The sequence below is a fragment of the Eptatretus burgeri genome, chromosome 5 (assembly GCF_056783735.1).
Source record: "Eptatretus burgeri isolate ZD-2024b chromosome 5, Ebu_testis_v1, whole genome shotgun sequence".
Classification (NCBI taxonomy): Eukaryota; Metazoa; Chordata; class Myxini; order Myxiniformes; family Myxinidae; genus Eptatretus; species Eptatretus burgeri.
The window spans coordinates 18,033,008-18,053,400 of record NC_140965.1 but is presented as its reverse complement, the minus strand read 5'-3'; the positions used below and the strand labels follow the sequence as shown (position 1 = coordinate 18,053,400).

The window sequence follows — 20,393 nt, the reverse complement described above, 5'->3', positions numbered from 1 at the left end:
TCTCTGTCCGGAGAAAGCTGGACCAAACCGGTTCAACCGAAGAAAATATCTCCAAAGGACAGAAACTTTCACCTGTTCATCACTGTTCCTCCTGTCATATGCAACATCTGGTTGCTGGGTTACATCATTTGCTTGGGGTGCTGCTGATGCAGTGCCTCGTGAAGGTTAGAGTAGGGATTTTGGACTTGGCCTGGGTGTTAGCGACAGCTTTCCTTCTCTTCGCGAAAGATACAATGGGATATATAATATCCACCAACAAATTCTGGCAGATAGGACACACACAATGATGAATGTAAAACTCCAGACTCCCTGTAAAACACCACGATGCAGGTTTATAGCCAGGCCGAGATTCAAACCAAGGTGAGACAGCTCTAATGTGAGTGTGCGTACCTCTCCGTTTTCTTGCCAGCTGCACCACTGTTAACCAAACGTGTGCAAGATGCTGTGGATCTTAGTCTGGCCTGGTCATCCCGAATGTATTTCGAAATTGTCAAGTATCTTATAAACTGCTGAAAGGATGGAAATATCATCAATATGCAAAATGATGTGTAAATACTAGAACGTAAGCAATTATTTATGGTCACATTTGTTTCCTTACGAGAACCTTTCTCCTGTATCCATTCAGATATCTCAGTGAGCCTGCTCGTCGTCATTGTGAGCTTCTGCACCCTCGCTCTCCTCACTGTCTCGATCTTTGTCTCTTGGAAGCTCTGCTGGCTTCCTTGGCGCCACCAAAAGAACAAGGCTTCAGCTGTGAAGACGACAATAACATCACAGCTGCCTCTACAACAGCAGCAGCTTGAGCAATGGCAGCAACACCAAAATCAACATGAGGAATGGCAACGGCAACAGCAGTGGCCATCTGTGCCAGCAACGCCAGAAGCCGGCCTGAACAGCATGATGAGAGCGTTACCCTTGGAGAACCGCAAAGGACCAGAGCAAGCGAAGAACAGACGTGTGGAAATGGTCCGCCAAGATGACACGCACGCCTCCAACCAGGCCCTCAAGATCAGCCACACATCCCCGGACATTCCGGCTGCACTTGAGCACGACACGGTGGGACATGCTCGTCCGGCCGAAGTGGCACGTATACATCGACAAACGACAGAACCCACATCTTCGGCTCGGTTTGTCTCCTCTTTATTTCTCCGTCATCCTTCCGCATGTGTATTTGCATTACCCGGCCAATGCTGATCATGTCTCATACAGAATGGTATTTATAGAAAGCATGCCTTCACCAGCACCTTAATTTCACCATCAATGTCGGGACAATAATTTATATTTTGTCTACAATATAGAAATATAATGAAATGTAGATGCAGAAAAAGGCAATTCTACTCATCCACTGTGTACCTATCACCGCCCAGTATAATTTGCGATCATCATTATATACTCGTAGAGTTCAAGTCTCACATTCTGTATTTCCCAAGTTTCTATTAATATACTTATAATGCATGTAAAAGTACACCGATGTCTACTAATGTTCTTGTCCTACACGGGATATATGTACAAGGTCCTCTGTGACTGTAGAAATGAAATGAGTGCCTACCCCAACATGACTACAAAGGCCACTTTGATTCCCAGCTAAACTCTGATGATGTTTCCGTTGTCCCCTCTTTCGTGTGGTTTGTACGACCTTACATCTGACACAGCTCTTCATGCGACTTCTTTATATTATATGACACTCGTATAGTACCCACCCAGTTTGTGCAGTCCTTCCTAAAAAAAAAAGTATAGCCTGTGTTTTGCAAGAAGATTATAGATGTTTGGATGGTGTGCACCTAAAAGGTTCTCGATGGTCTAAAGGTCTAAAGGGTCTGTGAGGTTTAGAGGTTCTGAGGGCCTAAACTCTAAAGGGTGTAAAAAAAAAAATCTAAATGGTGAAGGGGTCTAAATGTGTCTAAAGGGTATTAAAGGTAAAAGGGGTCTTGAGTGTATTAATGGTTCTTAAATGTATGAAGGGTTCCTGAGGGGTCTTAAGAATCTTGGGGGTCTTAAGGGCATTGAGGATCTTAGGGGTCTAAAAGGTCATGGGGGTCATTTTGGAGGGGGGTCTTAAGAGTCTCAATGGTCTTGCAATCTTGGGGGTATTAGGGGTCCAAAGGGACTTGGGGGTCTTATCAGTATTGGAGGTCTCAAGGGTTATGGGGGTCTTCAGAGTCTTAAGGGTCTTGTGATCTTGGGGTCTTAGGGGTCCAAAGGGTGTTTGATAACTACTGCAAAAACAAAAACATAACTACTGCTTATCATTCAAAACATCTCACTGTGCAGGAAAATGTGGTGACAGCAATGCTGTATGTAAATGATGGAGACTTGTAATACCCTCCCCTACCTGGAGGCGGCACTACACGATACACATTTACATAGAGAATTTGCGTCCTTCCCCCTCACCCCCGTCCCCCACCAACACCACCAGCAAAGATAAAAACATCCCGATACATTAATTGTGATCATGCTGATCCTCTGTAGCAAGTCTGGATGTAATTGGCCCAGAACTGTAGGAGGAGTAGCCCGAAAAACAAACCCACAAACACCAGTTCGTGAATCATAGTAAGGATATCCTACAAGCTTTTGCGATTCCAGTTCCATTCATTTGTATTTTACACCTTTCACTGCGATTACTCTTCTTACTCTGTGATGTTGAACAGTCAAACACCCAAAGTACTTCAGATTGTTCAATCAAACGAGTTTCGGGGGTCATAATTAGTTATACATAATGAGTTAATTGGTGCAAAATTTATCGTTGAACATAATCAGCGGCGTAGTGGGAAATTTTGAGGTTACTGGAGGTTTGCAGACATATCGGCCTTCACCTCATCGCTGGATCTACCTTCATATCGAGTTTTAACATGACACTGTAGGAGGACCCCTAAGACTTTGGACCCCTAAGACTCCCAACTTGAGAATCCCAACTGCATGTAACACTTGAGTCCCCAAAATGAGTGTCACACCCACTCAATCAATCTAAAAATCCAGAATCCCTTTAAAGAAAACGTCAGATCAGTTCATTATCGTCTCCACTCTCTCGAACCACCGTTTTTCAACAAAATTATATATTTTAAGAAATAATCACCTTTAAGCTGTCTAACCTGGGTACGAATCATTACCCAGCTATAAAGTGTCGTCCCGATGTTTCACAGGCAGGGTGATCGATTCATCAATGTGTGTGTCATCCCTTGGATGGACGTTAAACTGGGCGTCCCGTCTGTCTGGATTACTTCTTTCGTTGTGTTTCACATTAGTTTGGGTGTCTTTCTTGGAGTTGACGAAAGAAGATAAAGCTCTGGAGCCGGATAAACATCTCAGAGTATTGAAGAAGATGCCAGAGCAGACAAGAATGATGTCAACCTGTATAACGTCATGCTTATCTACTCTATCAACATGAGTCTGTGCTATTGATTTATTATAGGTCTACCTTTGCTCAGACAACGCGATAGCCATTCCTAACAAGAACAGCCACATCACTGATCCACCCAGACCAGACTTCAACCACCATCTCTTATCATCCCCCATCCTAAACCACAATATTTTCAACCTCTGTTAATGCACTCCAAACCCACCTCCTTCAAATTCCCTGCTTTCCTTCCTGAAAGTCCTTATAAGTAGTTAGGGAATTTTAGCAAATTGTATTGACCATCTGTGAAAAAATTGCTTACCAAAAATGTATTCACTAACGTATTCATCTAGGTGTCTACTACTACCTATCAATTAGTGCAAACCCAAATCCTTGTGGAAAATTCTGGGGAGCCAATCAAAGTTCGGGTGCTCAGAGGGCCTGCGCAAAAACAATCGGAAAAATTAACTTTTGCCAATATTGACTTGTGGTATGTCTAACGAGGGATTTTTTGGGGGGTGCTGAATTGATTCCAACCATTAGATTTGAGGAAAAATGAATCCCTGGCCGTAAAATATTGATATGATACATTTTTAGATATCTCAGACTGTGTTTTGCCGTAATTTGGCTCAATTGATTCAGATTGTTCAAATTGTGCTGAAACCAGCATACAACATTTTTGAAACCACTACTATATTGTTGGTTTTACTTGTGCTCATGCTCAGTAGAATTCTCTGTGTTAGCTGGCATTAGCTAAGAGCTTTTAGCTATAAAATTATTGTGTACCAGACTCAATAGAAGTTGAATATATTCAATGTAGAATGGACCTATTAATGTTAAAACACATCACTGTATGTGTGTTCTGTCTGTTTTGTGTCAAAATTTCATGTCCTGTCTGTTGTTTACAAAAAAGTCTTATTTTTAGGACAGTATGGACAAGGATGTAACCACACTCATGCGTGAGGCAAAATCCTCCGGTGCCACAACCCTTTCGATGCCACACGGGACAAGAAGACTCTGGTGTCCTTCTCAACTGGGTTCAGCAGCACTCCCGAAGACCAAGTCAACGCTGATCAAGCAGAAGAAGTTGGCAGAGCCATACAGGCTAAGATGGATGGGAAAACTGTTGTGGATGCAATGGTAACCAAACACAAGGTCAAATCACTTGCAAGCCTCAGATCTGGACCCAAAGTCAATGGCGAGAAGCTGGTCATTGACTCACTGAAGCTATTCAACCGCCTCATTGTCATCAGTGAGCGTGAAGTCAAGACCAAAGAAGATCTGTGCTTTGAGTTGACGCCAAAACCGATGTCTCTGTTTGACAAAAAATCAAAAGTTGCGAAAGTCAGACAAGGCTGCCCTAGCAAGGTCCCTGAAGGCATGTGTGGCACCTGTCGAACAACCCCTCTGCACAAGCCTTGTGGTTGATGGTGGGTGGCTCCTGCACAATGTCAAGTGGGAGGCTAACCTTACTTGGAAGGATGTTGCCGAGAGCCATCCATGGCTCTCTGTGCGAGAGATGTGAAGTCCATGGGGAGCCATCACCTCCGGATAACGGTGGTCTTTGATGGATATGGCAGCTCCACCAAGGACCATGACCACTTGAGACGAACAAAGAATGCATGCTGTGCCATTCAGATTTGTCTGGATCTCAAAATCATCATTGCAAGAGAAAAGTTCCTCAATAACAAGAACAACAAAGTCCAGCTCATTCTGCTCCTTGCTGAGAGATTTAGTAGGAATGGAATCAGTGTACAGCAATGCTCCGATGATGCCGACACCTCCATCGTCCGCGCAGCTCTAGATGAGGCAAGAGAGTCCCCTGTCGAGGTGAGGGCTGAGGACAGAGATGTCCTGGTTATGCTGATTCATCATGTTGCAGACCATCCGATCTTCCTCATGACAGCCAAAGAAACATCTTACGATGTTGGAAAGATCCGGGAGGCCCTCCCAGAGATATACCGGAGGTATCTCATCTTCTTGCACAGATTCTCTGGCTGCGATACAGTGTCTGCAATTTTTGGGTTTAGCAAACCAACTTTGCTAAGCAAGCTCTGCAAGACTGATGAAGCAGAGAGGGCAATGGACATGTTTATGGACATCCGACCTGAGAAAGGTGATATCATTAAAGCAGGCTGTGATCTTTTCATGCGCATGTTCCATGGGAAATCCTCCAAAGACTTGGAAGACTTGAGATTCGACATCTTCAGCAAGCGAGCTGCTACTGGGAGCATAAAACCTGAGAAACTCCCCCCGACAACAGGAGCTGCAGCACAGCACTCTCTCTGAGCTTACCTCCAGACTAGAGACTGGCTGATGCTGCAAAGTGCATGGTTGGATGCCCGGGACTATGGATGGCAACTCACTGAGCAAGGATATGCAACAGTCGTTCTAAAGACCCCATTGCACCAGACTACCTCCTGACGTTTGCCAGCTGCAACTGTGCAGGGACTGCAGCTCACTCAGGTGCTGTAAAAAGCAAGGAGTCAAGTGTATTTCTGCTTGCGGCATCTGTCATGGTAACTCTTGCCTGAACATAAACCAGCTGGATGACAAGAGGAGTGAGGAAGATACTGGGGAGTTTGATGAATAGGGTTGTAAAGGGGCTGTCACACCTTGACGATTTAGCCAGCATATGCCAACGTTTGAAAAATTTGGAGAATACGCTGGCACACGTCGAATATGTTATGGGTAAGTTTTGTATACGTTAAGAGCACGCTGAAGCACGCTGGCATACGTCGTAGTACGCCGAGCTAGTCGACAAATTTTAACATGCTCAAAAATTTTCGACGTATGCCAGCGTGTGACTCACACGTTCCGCATTCACTGGCCATAAGTTGTAGGCACGTTACCCGATCGTTGACACACGTCGACACACGTTACTTGTAAGTAACTCATAAGTCGAAACACGTCGAGGTAATGTTTAGCGTACCCGAAACTTATTTCTAACCTATGAGTAACGTGCTTTGAACCTATGAGTAACGTGCTTTGAACCTATGAGTAACGTATCTCCAACGCACATTGACGTATGTTGACGTATTTGACGCCTTCCGGATGACCACAGGACTTACTGAACGTGTTTCTAACTTACAGCTACCGTATAATGGCGTATTGGCAGCGTATCGGGGAATTGGTATATAAAAATGTGTTTCACAGGAGGAACCCGTCAGTGTTCCAGACTCCATGTTTTTTTTTTTTTTTGTTTTTTTTTCTTCGGCATGACGGTGATGTTGACACTTCGATTTCTAGTGCGGTTATGATTTAAATCGTTGAGTGGCAGCGATTTAAATCGTTGAGCGGCAGCCTATGAATAGCCTACGCCACGTGATCGTCGACGATACGCTGCCGCACGCTATGCATACGTTAGACTATCGTTGGGCATACGTTGTGAACGCGGACAACACGCTAAGCATTCGTTGGTATAAGTTATCTATAAGTTATCGAAACATTCTGTGTTCGTTACTAATATGTTATGCATTTGTCCAACTCGTTATGAATATGTCAAAAACTTAAAAAAACAAAACAAAAACATCAATAGTTCTGCGTAGAAAAACATTAAAAAAAAGCTGAAGAAAACTTCGAAGAATGCTGCAAAGAAGTCTCCTGGCCGTGGCTGTGGATGCGGACGCAAGGAGGATCCATCATCACCCACACCCTCCCCATCATACTCACCTACTACTACTGACATGGACCGACTACTACCACTACTACTGCTACTACTAATGACATGCTCACCTACTACTACGACTGATACTACTGACATGGACATGGACATGTACTCACCATGGAGTCTGAAACACTGACGGGTTCCTCCTGTGAAGCCCATTTTTTATATACCAATTCCCCTAAACGCTGCCAATACACCATTATACGGTAGCTGGAAGTTAGAAACACGTTCAGTAAGTTCTGTGGTCATCTGGAAGACGTCAATCAAATACGTCTACATACGTCAATGTGCGTTGGAGATACGTTACACATAGGTTCAAAGCACGTTATTCATAGGTTAGAAATAAGTTTCAGGTACGCTAAACATTACCTCGACGTGTTGCGACTTATGAGAAACTTACAAGTAATGTGTGTCGACGATCGCATAACGTGCCAACAACTTATGGCCAGCGTATGTGGAACGTGTGAGTCATACGCTGGCATACGTCATAAAATTTTGAGCATGCTTAAAATTTGTTGACGTGCTCGGCGTACTACGACGTATGCCAGTGTGCTTCAGCGTGCTCTTAACGTATACAAAACTTACCCATAACGTATTCGACGTGTGACAGCGTATTCGGGAAATTTTTCATACATCGGCATACGCTGGCTAAAACGTCAAGGTGTGACAGGGCATGACGGTGATGTTGACACTTCGATGTCTAGTGCGGTTATGATTTGAATCGTCGAGCGGCAGTCTTTTAATAGGCTACGCCACGTGATCGTCGGTGATACGCTGCCGCGCTATGCATACGTTAGACTATCATTGGGCATACATTGTGAACGTCGACAACACGCTAAGCATTCGTTGGTATAAGTTATCTATAAGTTATCGAAACGTTCTGTGTACGTTACTAATACATTATGCATACGTCCAACTCGTTATAAATATGCCAAACACTTAAAAAAAACAAAAAACATCAATAGTTCAGCATACGCCAGCGTTTTACATACATTTTGATACATTGCCTTACGCTGGCTAAAACGTCAAGGTGTGACAGCGCCTTAAAAGCTGACGAAGCAACATTTCCATTGAGCACAGTTTTGTTAAAAATGTCAATTAAATACATTTTATATGATCAAGGACTGTTTTTTTCTCAAAAATTATGGTTGGAATCAATTCAGCACCCCAAAAAAACCCTAGTTAGACATCCCACAAGTCAATATTGGCAAAAGTTAATTTTCCGATTTTTTTCGTGCAGGCCCTCTGAGCACCCGAACTTTGATTGGCTCCCCAGAATTTTCCACAAGGATTTGGGTTTGCACTAATTGATAGGTGGTAGTAGACACCTAGATGAATACGTTGGTGAAGAAATTTTTTGGTAAGCAATTTTTTCACAGATGGTCAATACAATTTGCTAAAATTCCCTAACTATAGTGTCCATCTTGTTTCCCCTGTGTATCCCACCCCATCCCTCTCCCTTCCACAGATCTCATGTGACTTCCCCACTGTTTTCTGCTTCCCTCTTGTCTTCTGCTCCCCTTGTTAAATATTCTGTGCATGAGCTCTTATATGAGCCTTGACATTGCACATATATATACTGAACAAAAATATAAACGCACCAACCTAAATATTTAAGTCAAGATTGCCATTATGGGAAAATGGTCAAACCGATGATATGTTTGAGCAATGGTTCCTTTGTTTTGCTCAAGACAGATGTTCCCATTGAAATTGACCACTCTGAGTGTGTGGACTCACACGTTGAGTAATCCTTCCCATGAGAACCATGGGGCTTGACAGAGTGATGGTCAGTGAGCGTGACCAGGACACAAACACTCCCTATAGCTTGCCCTATAAAAGGCCTCCCCAAAATGTGGACGGGTGCCAAATGTCAACATGCCACAGATGTCACAAATCTTGAGGGAGCGCGCCATTGGCATGCTGAATGCTGGGACGTCAGTACGGGCCGTTGCAGCACACTTCAATGTCCACCACTCCACCATTAGCCGCCAGAGAACGCGCCTCAGAGAGACTGGAAGCACCGTGAACCGCCCACATGCCCGACGACCACGTGTGACCACCGCCGGTCAGGATCGTCACATGAGGCTGCAACATCTCCGGGATCGACTCCGACCGGCCACGAGGACTGCCAATGAGACTGTCGGGCTGCATAACAGGCGTATTTCAGCCCAGACGGTGCGTAACCGCTTGAGGGAGGCCAACCTCTGAGCCCGCCGACCACACCGGGGACTCGACCTCACTGCAGTCCGGCGTCAGACCCGACTGAACTGGGCCAATGTTCACTTGCGCTGGACCCTCGCACGATGGAGGAGAGTGCTGTTCACCGATGAGTCGCGGTTCCAGCTGTATCGGGCTGATGGCAGACTCCGCGTCTGGCGTCGGGCTGGGGAGCGCTACACTGACGCCAATGTCCTTCCTCGGGTGTCACACGGTGGTGCCAGTGTTATGGTGTGGGCAGGCATATGCCATGGAGAGCGCTGGTGATGTCCATGCGCCGGAGATGCACCGCTCTGCGCGAGGCCAACGGTGGACACACCCGCTACTGACTGTGTGAACTCTGACAGTGACACCTCGGTTGTGTCGGCTGTTGTAGCGCAAAGACTGTCGCCAGAATTCTCAAGGAACTCTTTGAAGTTTAATGCTCAATTGTCATGGATTCTATAACCAAATTGTTGTGAAGATTTAGTATTAATGAGTTCGAGGTAAAATAGTAACAATCGCTTGGTGCGTTTATATTTTTGTTCGGTGTGTATATATATATATATATATATATATATATATATATATATATATATATATATATATATATATATATATATATATATATATATATATATATATTATATTATATAAATAAAACTGGTTGGAGGCATTCAAAGTTTCACATGCCTTCACCTCTTCCAGGGTGTAAATACTTTTTGTAAACATAAGATAATTTTCACTAAATCTGGATATAAAATGGTCGGAAAGTTCGTCTCGCTTCTGGACCTTGCTGTATTCGGCAATTCATTTGTGTCTGTATGGTCGATAACCTGTATTTTGTTATAACATCGCTCTCAAGACGGTGTCCAACGTATCGACATCTCCACACTTCTGGACAAGCTTTCACCCTGATTATTTGACCATGAAAGCATACAAAGCACAATAACTCAACCGATCGTGAACGTGGAAGTTAAAAAAAATAACTAATAATAAAAAAAAAACTGTTGTGGAACTAAAGTTCCACCTTGGATGGATTGAGGTTCCGCTGCTCTCCAGCACCATGACACACCTGAACATAATTTCAATGTTATTTTTATTAACAATAGTATGTGAAGCTCATGAACGGACATTATACAGATTGCAGGAAGTACAAAAACATTAGAACACAACGAGCAATTAATGTGAGATATTGGACTCGCATGTGGATCATTCGGTTACCCAGGTGTAATGGAGTCAATTGCTTTTCATTTGATTTAATTCACACCTTATGAGCTCTCGTGCCCCATGACCTGCCCGTTCCAAGCCATTGGCCTTATGTGAGACGGGAAATGAACCTCACTGTGGCTGCCACTTACCTGTGGGACCTATTACACTGCAACCAATTTAGCCCCAATGACCCTTGCCGTCATTGACCTTTACGTTTCTCACAGATGCTAACAACTCTGGCATGTCCCAGGCTGCATTCTAATGGGGAACATTCCCCATAAGCACAGTATCCAATTACTTTGTAATTACCTTTTTTAACCATTTATTTAACTGCTAATTATTCACATCATTCGAAACCTAGGCTTTCATCATGCATGGGTGAGATGTTGAAAATGTCTGTTTGGAATTATGAAAGGAGCAGAGAACGTTCTACAGCAGTGATGGACAACCTCGGCTAGGGAGTGGGCCGCATGATTGGCCCTCCTTCATCTCAGCGAGCAGCGATATTGAAATCGGGCATGTGCACGGACCACGACCCCACGGTTAAGCTTAATATATATTTAATACAAGCCAAATATTTCATAAGGAGTTACAGAAAATGCTTATTCATTCATAAATTAATAGAATTATCATCAACATCAATTAGTCAAAATAAAATAAATATTTATTTATGCATACCTTACAATACATCATACTCATTGTGAAATCTGGTTGGATCTGTCCTCTACAAGCTTTTTTTAGATAAGGAGTCGGGGATGTGCAGCCGCATCACAATTCAGCACTGAGATTTCCATCCGTTAGTCTATTGCACTTCTTGCATTTGATGTGTCTCATAGTAGAAAATGTTTTCTCACATGCATATGTTGAGCCAAAGATGGACTTCACCTTTGCAATGCAATGCTGGATAAGTGGCCCATAAATATTCATCCAAAGTTCCCATCTCCCTTCCCTCTTCAGCTGATTAATTTAATCTTCACCCTCCTCAAACTTTATTTTAGCACCTCCCAAACTTTTGATATACTTTGCCAGATTTGCTTAAATAAAATACGAATGGATTTTATAGCAACAAGAGGAAGGGATTCAGATCACTCGTAGAAGATAACGGGTTCTCAAAACCCTCTGTTAAGTGCAGACAGCACTTCCATGTGAACTGATGGATCATATTCTTCCTTTGCTTGATCACAGCGTTTGTCTAGCATTTATTTTCAAACATGGGAAGTGAGATCAACTGCAGCTGCAGCATGAATTGTCTGACACCAGTAATTATTGTGGGCAAGAGGTGACTTCTTTCCTCATGCATGTAAGCAACGGTCAACAAAATGTCTCATGGGTTGCACCCAGAAGTCTGATGGGCCACAGGTTTCCCACCACTGCTATATTGAGTGAATCAACCTTTGTTTAACATTGACCAATGTGTGTCTAAGCCTTTCGTACAGTTTTGGTGCACGTACTTTCATTTTATTACAAAATGTATCAGGAAGAGCACAAACCACCACTGAACCAATCTCTGAAACCTCTAACGGAGGAATGGTGCACCGGATATCACATCGACCAGTATTTGGTATAAAGGTCGTTACAGTGATACCCTTCAGAGAACGATTAAACGGTTTTGAATTAATAACCCTGCCCAAGTTGTCAGTGCCTATAGTCTTTGTTGCTTCCAATGCTGTATCAATTCTTCTTGATGTCATGAGGGAGTGAATCAATAATGGTGTGTGTGTATATATGTATATATATATATATATATATATATATATATATATATATATATATATATATATATATATATATATATATATATATATATATATATATATATATATATATATATATATATATATATATATATATATATATATATATATATATATATATATATATATATATATATATATATATATATATATATATATATATATATATATATATATATATATATATATATATATATATATATATATATATATATATATATATATATATATATATATATATATATATATATATATATATATATATATATATATATATATATATGTATATATATATATATATATATATATATATATATATATATATATATATATATATATATATATATATATATCTCACAAGAGAGTTTGTACATATACATTATATTTATTGAAGGTAAGAAGGTTAGGAAAAAAGTAAAGATTATAAATTGGATATGGAATCAAACACTTAAATTGTTCTACCAACTTGGTTCCCCAACCTTTAGAGAAACTGTCAAGGACGAGAACGGCACTCAGTAGAGGGCATACCTCTGTCAGGTTGAACAGGTTATGTTTTGTATCCCACTGATTGGCCCATCTGCATCCGGACATGAACCAAGATCTAATCCGCTTGTTCTAGTCACCTAACCAACTCATCCACCAATTTTTGTCACAACTCGTCTCCAACTTTTTGAAATATCATGCTATATATTGTTTTTAGCCCCAATCTCTCAATGGTGAAAATCACTTAAAATTCTCGTATCCGGATCCGGATCTTCAGCAAAATCTAATAAATTCATCCTCGTCACATACTGAACCTGTCCACCATGGTTCGGCCGAATCGGTCAATAATTTTTTGAGATATCCTACTCAAAGACAGATAGACAGACAAACGGGGTCAATGCATAACCTCCGTCCACCTTCCGTGGCAGGGGTAGCAATTCATTTATGGGTATCTTTGGCAATTCATACCTAGAAAGCATCTCAAAATTCAAATCAATTTGCATCTGCTTTGTACTCAACCTGAACTTGTGCAAATATCTGTCGTAAGCTTGGAGAAATTCTAGTCTGAAGAAAAGAGAATAAAAGTTTGATTTCTCTTAACCATTCGTCGGCATCGTTTATTACAACCTCATCAAAATAAATTTTGATCGGTTAAAATATGATATGAACATGCACGACAAGGGATAATAGATGTGTGAGTGTGAGTGAGTGAGTGAGTGAGTGAGTGAGTGAGTGAGTGAGTGAGTGAGTGAGTGAGTGAGTGAGTGAGTGAGTGAGAGAGAGAGAGAGAGAGAGAGAGAGAGAGAGAGAGAGAGAGAGAGAGAGATACAAGTGGGTAGAGAGATCTTCAGAGAGGGAAAGGTGGACAGCATGAAGTCCACAAAACTCCATTTCCAGTCTGCAGAGCTAATCCTATCCCTCCTCACGCACCACTCAATGGATGGATCACATGGGGATAATTTCGCTGCTCAATTATTGCTGAGTTAATCCCCTCTAATGTTCTATTCTATCTGCCCCTAATTATGTGTTAATGGCCTCCTGCCTCTGGAGTTTATCCATTCAGATTATAGTACATCCATTCAGGCCTTCTTTAAATTTTGATGGTGTAACCATGAACCTATTCGGTGAAATCAAACAAATGAAACCAGGACTCTGAGGTTTGATGTGGGGGCCCTTGGCGTGAGAGTACAGCGAGTGTAATAAACGATGTCGATGAACAGTTAAGAGATAAGGCCAAGCAGGAATCGACTTCGGAGGATTAGAACCGCGACAGCAGGCGGGTATTCGACTCGGTAGAATCTGGAATTCGATTCCCGATTATGATCAAGGGTGTCTATTCTAACCGGGTAATCAATTCTTCCGCCAATGCCTCCAATAATACATCTTTGGATCGTTTAGACGGAGAAAATTTAGATAGATGGCAAAATTAATGTTCTCGTTCCATAACAGTTTTTTTTTTGCCCGAGCCAAGGTGGTTCATGCTTGACAACAATAACGGTAACATCTGACCAAATGAACATGTGATACATATGCTTCCCCATTGAGGGGTAAAATTTGGTGGGATGACTTTGCACTTTCACATTTTGACTTCATTTTTTTTATTATTTTCTCCATATTCTCAAAATGAACGTTTGTTGAAAAGTTGATGACAAATGCTCAAATGGTATAAAGGTTATGGCATGGAAAGATGGACGCACGCACACACGGTCGCACGCACGCACACAATGAGCATTGAGAAAAACCCCATCTCCTGCTGTGCAGTGGGACAGGCTAACTGGAATGGCCCTCCATCTGTAGAGCTCATACAGGCTGAACAGGCTGAACTCCACCAGGCTGAACAGTTTACGTTTTATATTCCACTGATAGGCCAGATCTGGCTTGTTCTTGTCACCTAACCAACTCATCCTCTAAGTTTTGTCGTATTCCGTCCATAACTTTTGGAGATAACATGCTATATATCGTTTTTCGCCCCATCCGTCGATGATGATGAATCACTTAAAAATGTTCATATCTGGATCCGTTTCCCGATCCTTCACCAAAATCTAATCATCTCGTCTTTGTCACACACCCAACTTGTCCACCAAGTTTCGTCTGAATCAATCTTTAACCTTTTGAGATATCTTGTTCACAGACAGACAAACAGACAGGGGTGAAAACATAATCTCCATCTATCTTCGGTGGTGGAGGGAACAGAGCAATGGATTCTTCATAACTGACACCAAGCAGACAGTTTTGTTTGGCAACATAAACTGTCCTTCCTAAAAAGTAAAGTTTGCTGCAATTAATCTTTAATACCATGATAGCCCACAAAATCTTTTCACAAGCGAAATCTAAATGTTTTTTTTTTATCAGCCAAATGCCATGCATCAAAGGAGTTTTCATGGTGACAGTGATCATCCAGCCAGTTTTTGCATTTATACCGAGTCCACCATCTTGGAGGCATGATGGTACTATGCTTCGGAAACAAATGTGTCATAATATCAGCCATTGTCCATGTTTGAGACATGATAGCACCCAAACAGCAATTCTTATCCATGCTTGAGGCAAAATAGCATTATAACATCCTAACAGTAGTCCTTTCCCATGCTTGAGGCGTGATAGCATTCTTACCGCAAGCCTTTCTCTTGCTTGCGGCATGATAACATCTTAACAGCGCTGCTTTTCCATTCTTGTTGCATGATAGGATCCTAATAGCACTCCCTTTCCATGCTTGAGGCATGATAACACCGTAATAGCAGTCCTTCTCCATGCTTGAGGCATGATACTATGATAGCATCCTAATAGTAGCAATTGTCTACACTTGCATCATCTTCTTCGTTCGTATGCAGCACAATTCTGCAGATTAGCATCATTGGCTCAGGGCATGGCTGTGCTGATGATGAACTGCCCACTGCAGGTTAGGGCAGGGATTTGTAATTTGTTCATGATGCCAGCGATAGCTCGCCTAGTCTTCGCAAGGATATCGTGGGATCTTTAACATCCACCAACTAATACCGGCAGACAGATGCTCAGTTTAAAGTACATCCAAGGGACGGCACACACATTGATGAAACATCCTGCCTGTGAAACACAGGGATGACAGTTTATAGCTGGGTCAGGATTCAAACCCAGGCTAGACAGCTTTACATGATACCAGACAGTATCTCCACACTTACATGATAGAGTCCTAAAAGCAGTCAGTGCTTGTCCATGTTTTAATTTTTGTGTTCAAAATCTTATGTGTTTGAGGCCACAAAACATCTTCACATTAGTCATTGTCTTTGCAAGAAACATCTTAACACCAGTCCCTGTCTATGTTTGAGGTGGGATAACAGAGTTGCTTGAAAAGCATAATAGGAACATGTGCAGGTGCAATGACGCATGTGATCATTACATTGCATTTATGATGCTCCCCTTCAGGCTGCTTCAATCATTAGTTTACGTGAAGACAGTCTGCAGAGTGGGTCTGTTATTTTAATGTCTTTTGGGACATGCATTTATAGGTATGCACTACAACACTGGCTGTACATGCTCTTTGTGTTTACACCATATAAAAGTCTCTATCATACATTGAAAAATATTTGGTTTCCTTGAAAGTACAAATGTTCTGCTATAAAGATGAAACCTTTGGGTACTTTTTACAAAAGACCATTATCAACTCCTGTGCTTTATTGTTTCTCATTGGAATTGTTCCTGGAAACCCCCATTTGTGTTCAAACATATTGTTACACCAGGTGGTCCTGATAATGCAGACGCTCTGGTCCGGATGTCTGAGTCCTGCACAAATGGCTAAACGATCTTGCATCCTAGGCCAGTGGATAGCAGTTGCTCATCTATCCACACAATGACTGACCTTAGGGGGATATTAAATTGTAATTTGTATTCCTACAATTAAGCATATTACCTGGGCAGTTTTCCTGTGCGTGGGGAGGCAGGAAGATGCTTCTTATATTTAAAGGTTTATGAAAAGAGAAATACTGGAGGCAAGATGAGACGCTGATAATAAATAAACAGACTGACATGGCACTGAAAAAACAACAAATAAAGGAGCACACTTATTTAATACACAACAAAACTAAAACCCCTGTGGTGCCAATACACTGACTTACAAAACTAAGAGGGGCAGGCGAGGACTTGGGCAAATGAAGGGCAATCTCCGCACCATTCCGTCACTGCAAAGATGGTCATGTTCAGTCTGCTGGGTGAATTGTTTGTCAGCTGGCATCCCTCACATTTCAAATCTCACATTCTGAATACTAGGAGTACAGTCAGGGTAGAGATCAAGGCTCACAGGTAAAGCTGCCACAAGAGTGAGAGGCATATTTGTCTTTCACGCATCTACGGACACAGCTTTTAAACTCTTTGGCCCAACTTACAGCATGCAGCTGGTCCTTCAATTGGCCCTTCTGCTGCATGGGGCGGCATCTCTGCAAAAGCATTCCACCTCCATCCATGGCCCTCTACATTTGACGAGACCACCGGGTTCACGGTCCTCTATGAAGTGACCAGTGGGAGGATTCCCCAAGCCGCACCTGTAGCCCTTTTATGTGCTCGTTTTCAGTTACATCAAGTCCTCCACCTGGCCTCACCCGTAGACAGGAGGTTTTGCATGACACATTCTTAACCTATACTGCTCTATGATGAACGGTCACTGCCTCCTCTGTATTACATATGGTGTAACTCTGATATGTGGTGAATAGGGATGTAAATCCACCCTACTTGAGCGCACGATCTCCATAACATTCTGATCACATTCTAGCTCTGCATTGCCCTCCTTTTCCCATGTAACAATATATACACACTTTTGAAATGCAAACACGTAACAGTACGAGGTATATAGTACAAGCTGAGAATGTGAGGTAACAAAACACATTTTCTACAAATTTAAATCAATAACTCCCCATATGAAACACAATAAGTTATTGATATCAATCAAGACGCAATCATGTCCCTCAAAATCTTCAAATCGTGGAAGAGTAGGAAAGGGGATCAACCAGCGACATCACAAGGTTTCTTGGAAGCACAAACCAAGTTTATTCAAGAAGTGGCAACAAACATAGCAAAGGCGGCCGGAACACGAAGAGGTGAACGAAACAATGCCAAGAGCGACACGAAATAGCAAACATACCCACAGCGACACCAAGCGGAAAACACCCAAATTACACATACAATGGCACAGATTCATGATTTCTCCCTTAACCGCCCCTCTCTGCTTCTTTCTATTCTCACTAACCCCCTTTCCCCTTCCCCGCCCCTTTCCATTTTGCTACTCATTCACTCATGGGTGATGTCTTTGGGTGAATTTCCCCTTGGATCCTATGCCATTCTGTGAGTCTGTTGCCTTTTGTCACTGCACCTCCATGAGCCTAGATTTCGTTTTTTTTATTTTAAAAAAAAACTTCATATATTAAATAAATTAGCAGCTTCATGAAATCAAAAACTATGTAAAAAGGTGATGCTATTAACTATGGATGGAATCACCAGAACGGTGAATGATTTATGTGTCTCGCCAGCCACCACAGGAAACAAGAAGATGACATTTCAGGCATTAACCCTTTGTAAGAGCAAAAGAAGAGAATGGGATAGGGCCATGGGTTGATCATAGGGTTGAAGTAAGTCAGAGGTGCAACTTCAGAGCAGGATTAGTGGTTAAGGAGCATGTGCGGTGAGAACGAATCATTTTGACATCTCACGGGAGGGTCAGGATTCAAAGGTTAAAAATCAAGGGCACTATAGTGTAGTAGATAGCAGATAGTAGAAAAATCGTGCAAATTATGATACAAGCATCAAATTTGGCATTTCTGTTCTGCAGGGCTTTCTGATCAAATCTGCCCAATTGGCCATTTGAAAATCCAAATTTTGAAAAATTTGAAAAAAAAAAAATTTTGAAATAATTTAAAGTCACAGCTGGCTGAAATTCTTGAAGTGCAAGTGAACATCCCAGACAGAGAACCAAGGGGAGATGCAGTCATCATTGATGGCTCAGCACTTATCAATGCCCTACCTACACGCACTTCAAGATATTTGATGACTATGCGAAAGAAGACATCATCCCAAAGGTGGAATCCTATGGTGCCAGGTACGAGAGGGTGGACGTCGTGTTTGATGTGTACAAGCAGTCAAGAAGAGTGACATGAACCAGTAAGACCCCAAGTAACTGGAGAAGCTTTCTTCGAGATGACAGCAACAAGACTGAGCTGTTTCACTTCCTTGCAGAAAAGATGTGTGAAGCACAGACGACAAGCACAGTCATTGTCAAAAGGAGAAGATGCCATTAGCAACACGAGGAAGTCACTGGATGCTGTGTCTCCATGTTGTCATGAAGAAGCTGACACTCAAATATTTGTACACGCCAGGGATGCAACGACGGATGGTAGCAAGCAAATCATAAAGGCTAATGACATGGACGTACTAGTCATAGCAATATCTGTACTGCCATCCTCACAGGAACTAGGTCTTGAGAACATGTGGATTGCCTTTGGCCAAGGAGCCAAGGCACGATGGATTCCAGTCCATGAGGTAGTTTCTGCAATAGGGCCTGAGAAAGCTAGAGGGATCCCATACTTCCATGCGTTCACTGGATGTGACGTCGTGTCTGCCTTCCGCGGTAAAGGGAAGAAAACTGCATGGCAGACTTGGAACGTCTTTGATGATGTTTCTGAAACATTCACCAATCTCAGGCAGCATCCAACATTGATTCGTGATCTTGACTTTTTTGAAGTTTTTTTTTTTTTCAAATTTTTCAAAATTTGGATTTTCAAATGACCAATCAGGCAGATTTGATTTGAATCCCCTGGAGAACAAATGGACCAAATTTGATGCTTGTATCATCATTTGCACGATTCCTCTCAAAAATTGCTGTTATCTGCCCCACTACTAGGACTGTGAGAAAAGGAGAAATGACGTAGGGAAAGAAATAATAAGAGAAAATAAACTAAAACAACTTTAAGAATTAATGAAAATAAAAATAAAGAAATAAAAACATGAATATAAAAAGAAAACTTAAGATAAAAAAGGAGAGAATAAAATCGATATTAGCCTTCATGAGTAAGAATAAGTATTTATTTTACCAGACTATTAACCTGTTCTGTTGATCACACTGTGGATCGGTTCACCATCATCAATTTCAAGAAAACTTACAAACAGTTCATGCACAAATCAAATAAATGTAATTAAATGAGTGTAACAGTTTTTTAACTTTGTTTTTCAAAAACAAAGACATGTTTGTCCTAAAGAGATGTAAATACTGTTAATCTACTATGTTTTTTTCTTTCATCACTTCCCTTTTTGTCTCTATAGCCACGACTCGTTCCGCCGTCAGATGCCACGACAATTGAATGTTTCTCCGCTGGAACCGGGAAGTCCATCATGGAGGACATCTCCAAACATCGGGCACTTCAAACCTGAACTGTACAAGCAGTGCTCGGTGGAGTCAGACAAGGATGAATCGATTGAAACCTGTGGAAAACTGAACTTCTCACTGCATTATGACTTCCAGATGGAGCAGCTGTTTGTGCGCATCATCAAAGCACTGGACCTACCCATTAAGGACTTTTCTGGCTCTTCAGATCCATATGTAAAGCTTTATCTTCTTCCAGATCGGAAACGCAAGTTTCAGACCAAGGTTCATCGTAAAACTCTGAACCCGGTTTTTGAGGAGACCTTTTCCTTCACAGTTCCGTATGCACACCTGCACGCCCACGCTCTGCATTTCAGCATTTTTGACTTTGACCGATTCTCCAGGCACGACATGATTGGGCAGGTATAG

At 42.0% G+C, this 20,393-nt stretch overlaps 1 protein-coding gene across 3 annotated transcripts in view; it reads left to right on the top strand.

Annotated features, from left to right (window-relative positions):
* LOC147025943 (synaptotagmin-10-like) overlaps window positions 1-20,393 on the top strand; it is a 184,791-nt gene that overhangs the window by 102,326 nt on the left and 62,072 nt on the right. For all 3 annotated transcript variants that reach the window (XM_085880868.1, XM_085880866.1, XM_085880867.1), the window contains 2 exons: window positions 626-1,127; window positions 19,925-20,387. In XM_085880868.1, the coding sequence (XP_085736994.1) occupies window positions 626-1,127; window positions 19,925-20,387 (965 nt within the window). The remainder of the gene's footprint in view (window positions 1-625; window positions 1,128-19,924; window positions 20,388-20,393) is intronic.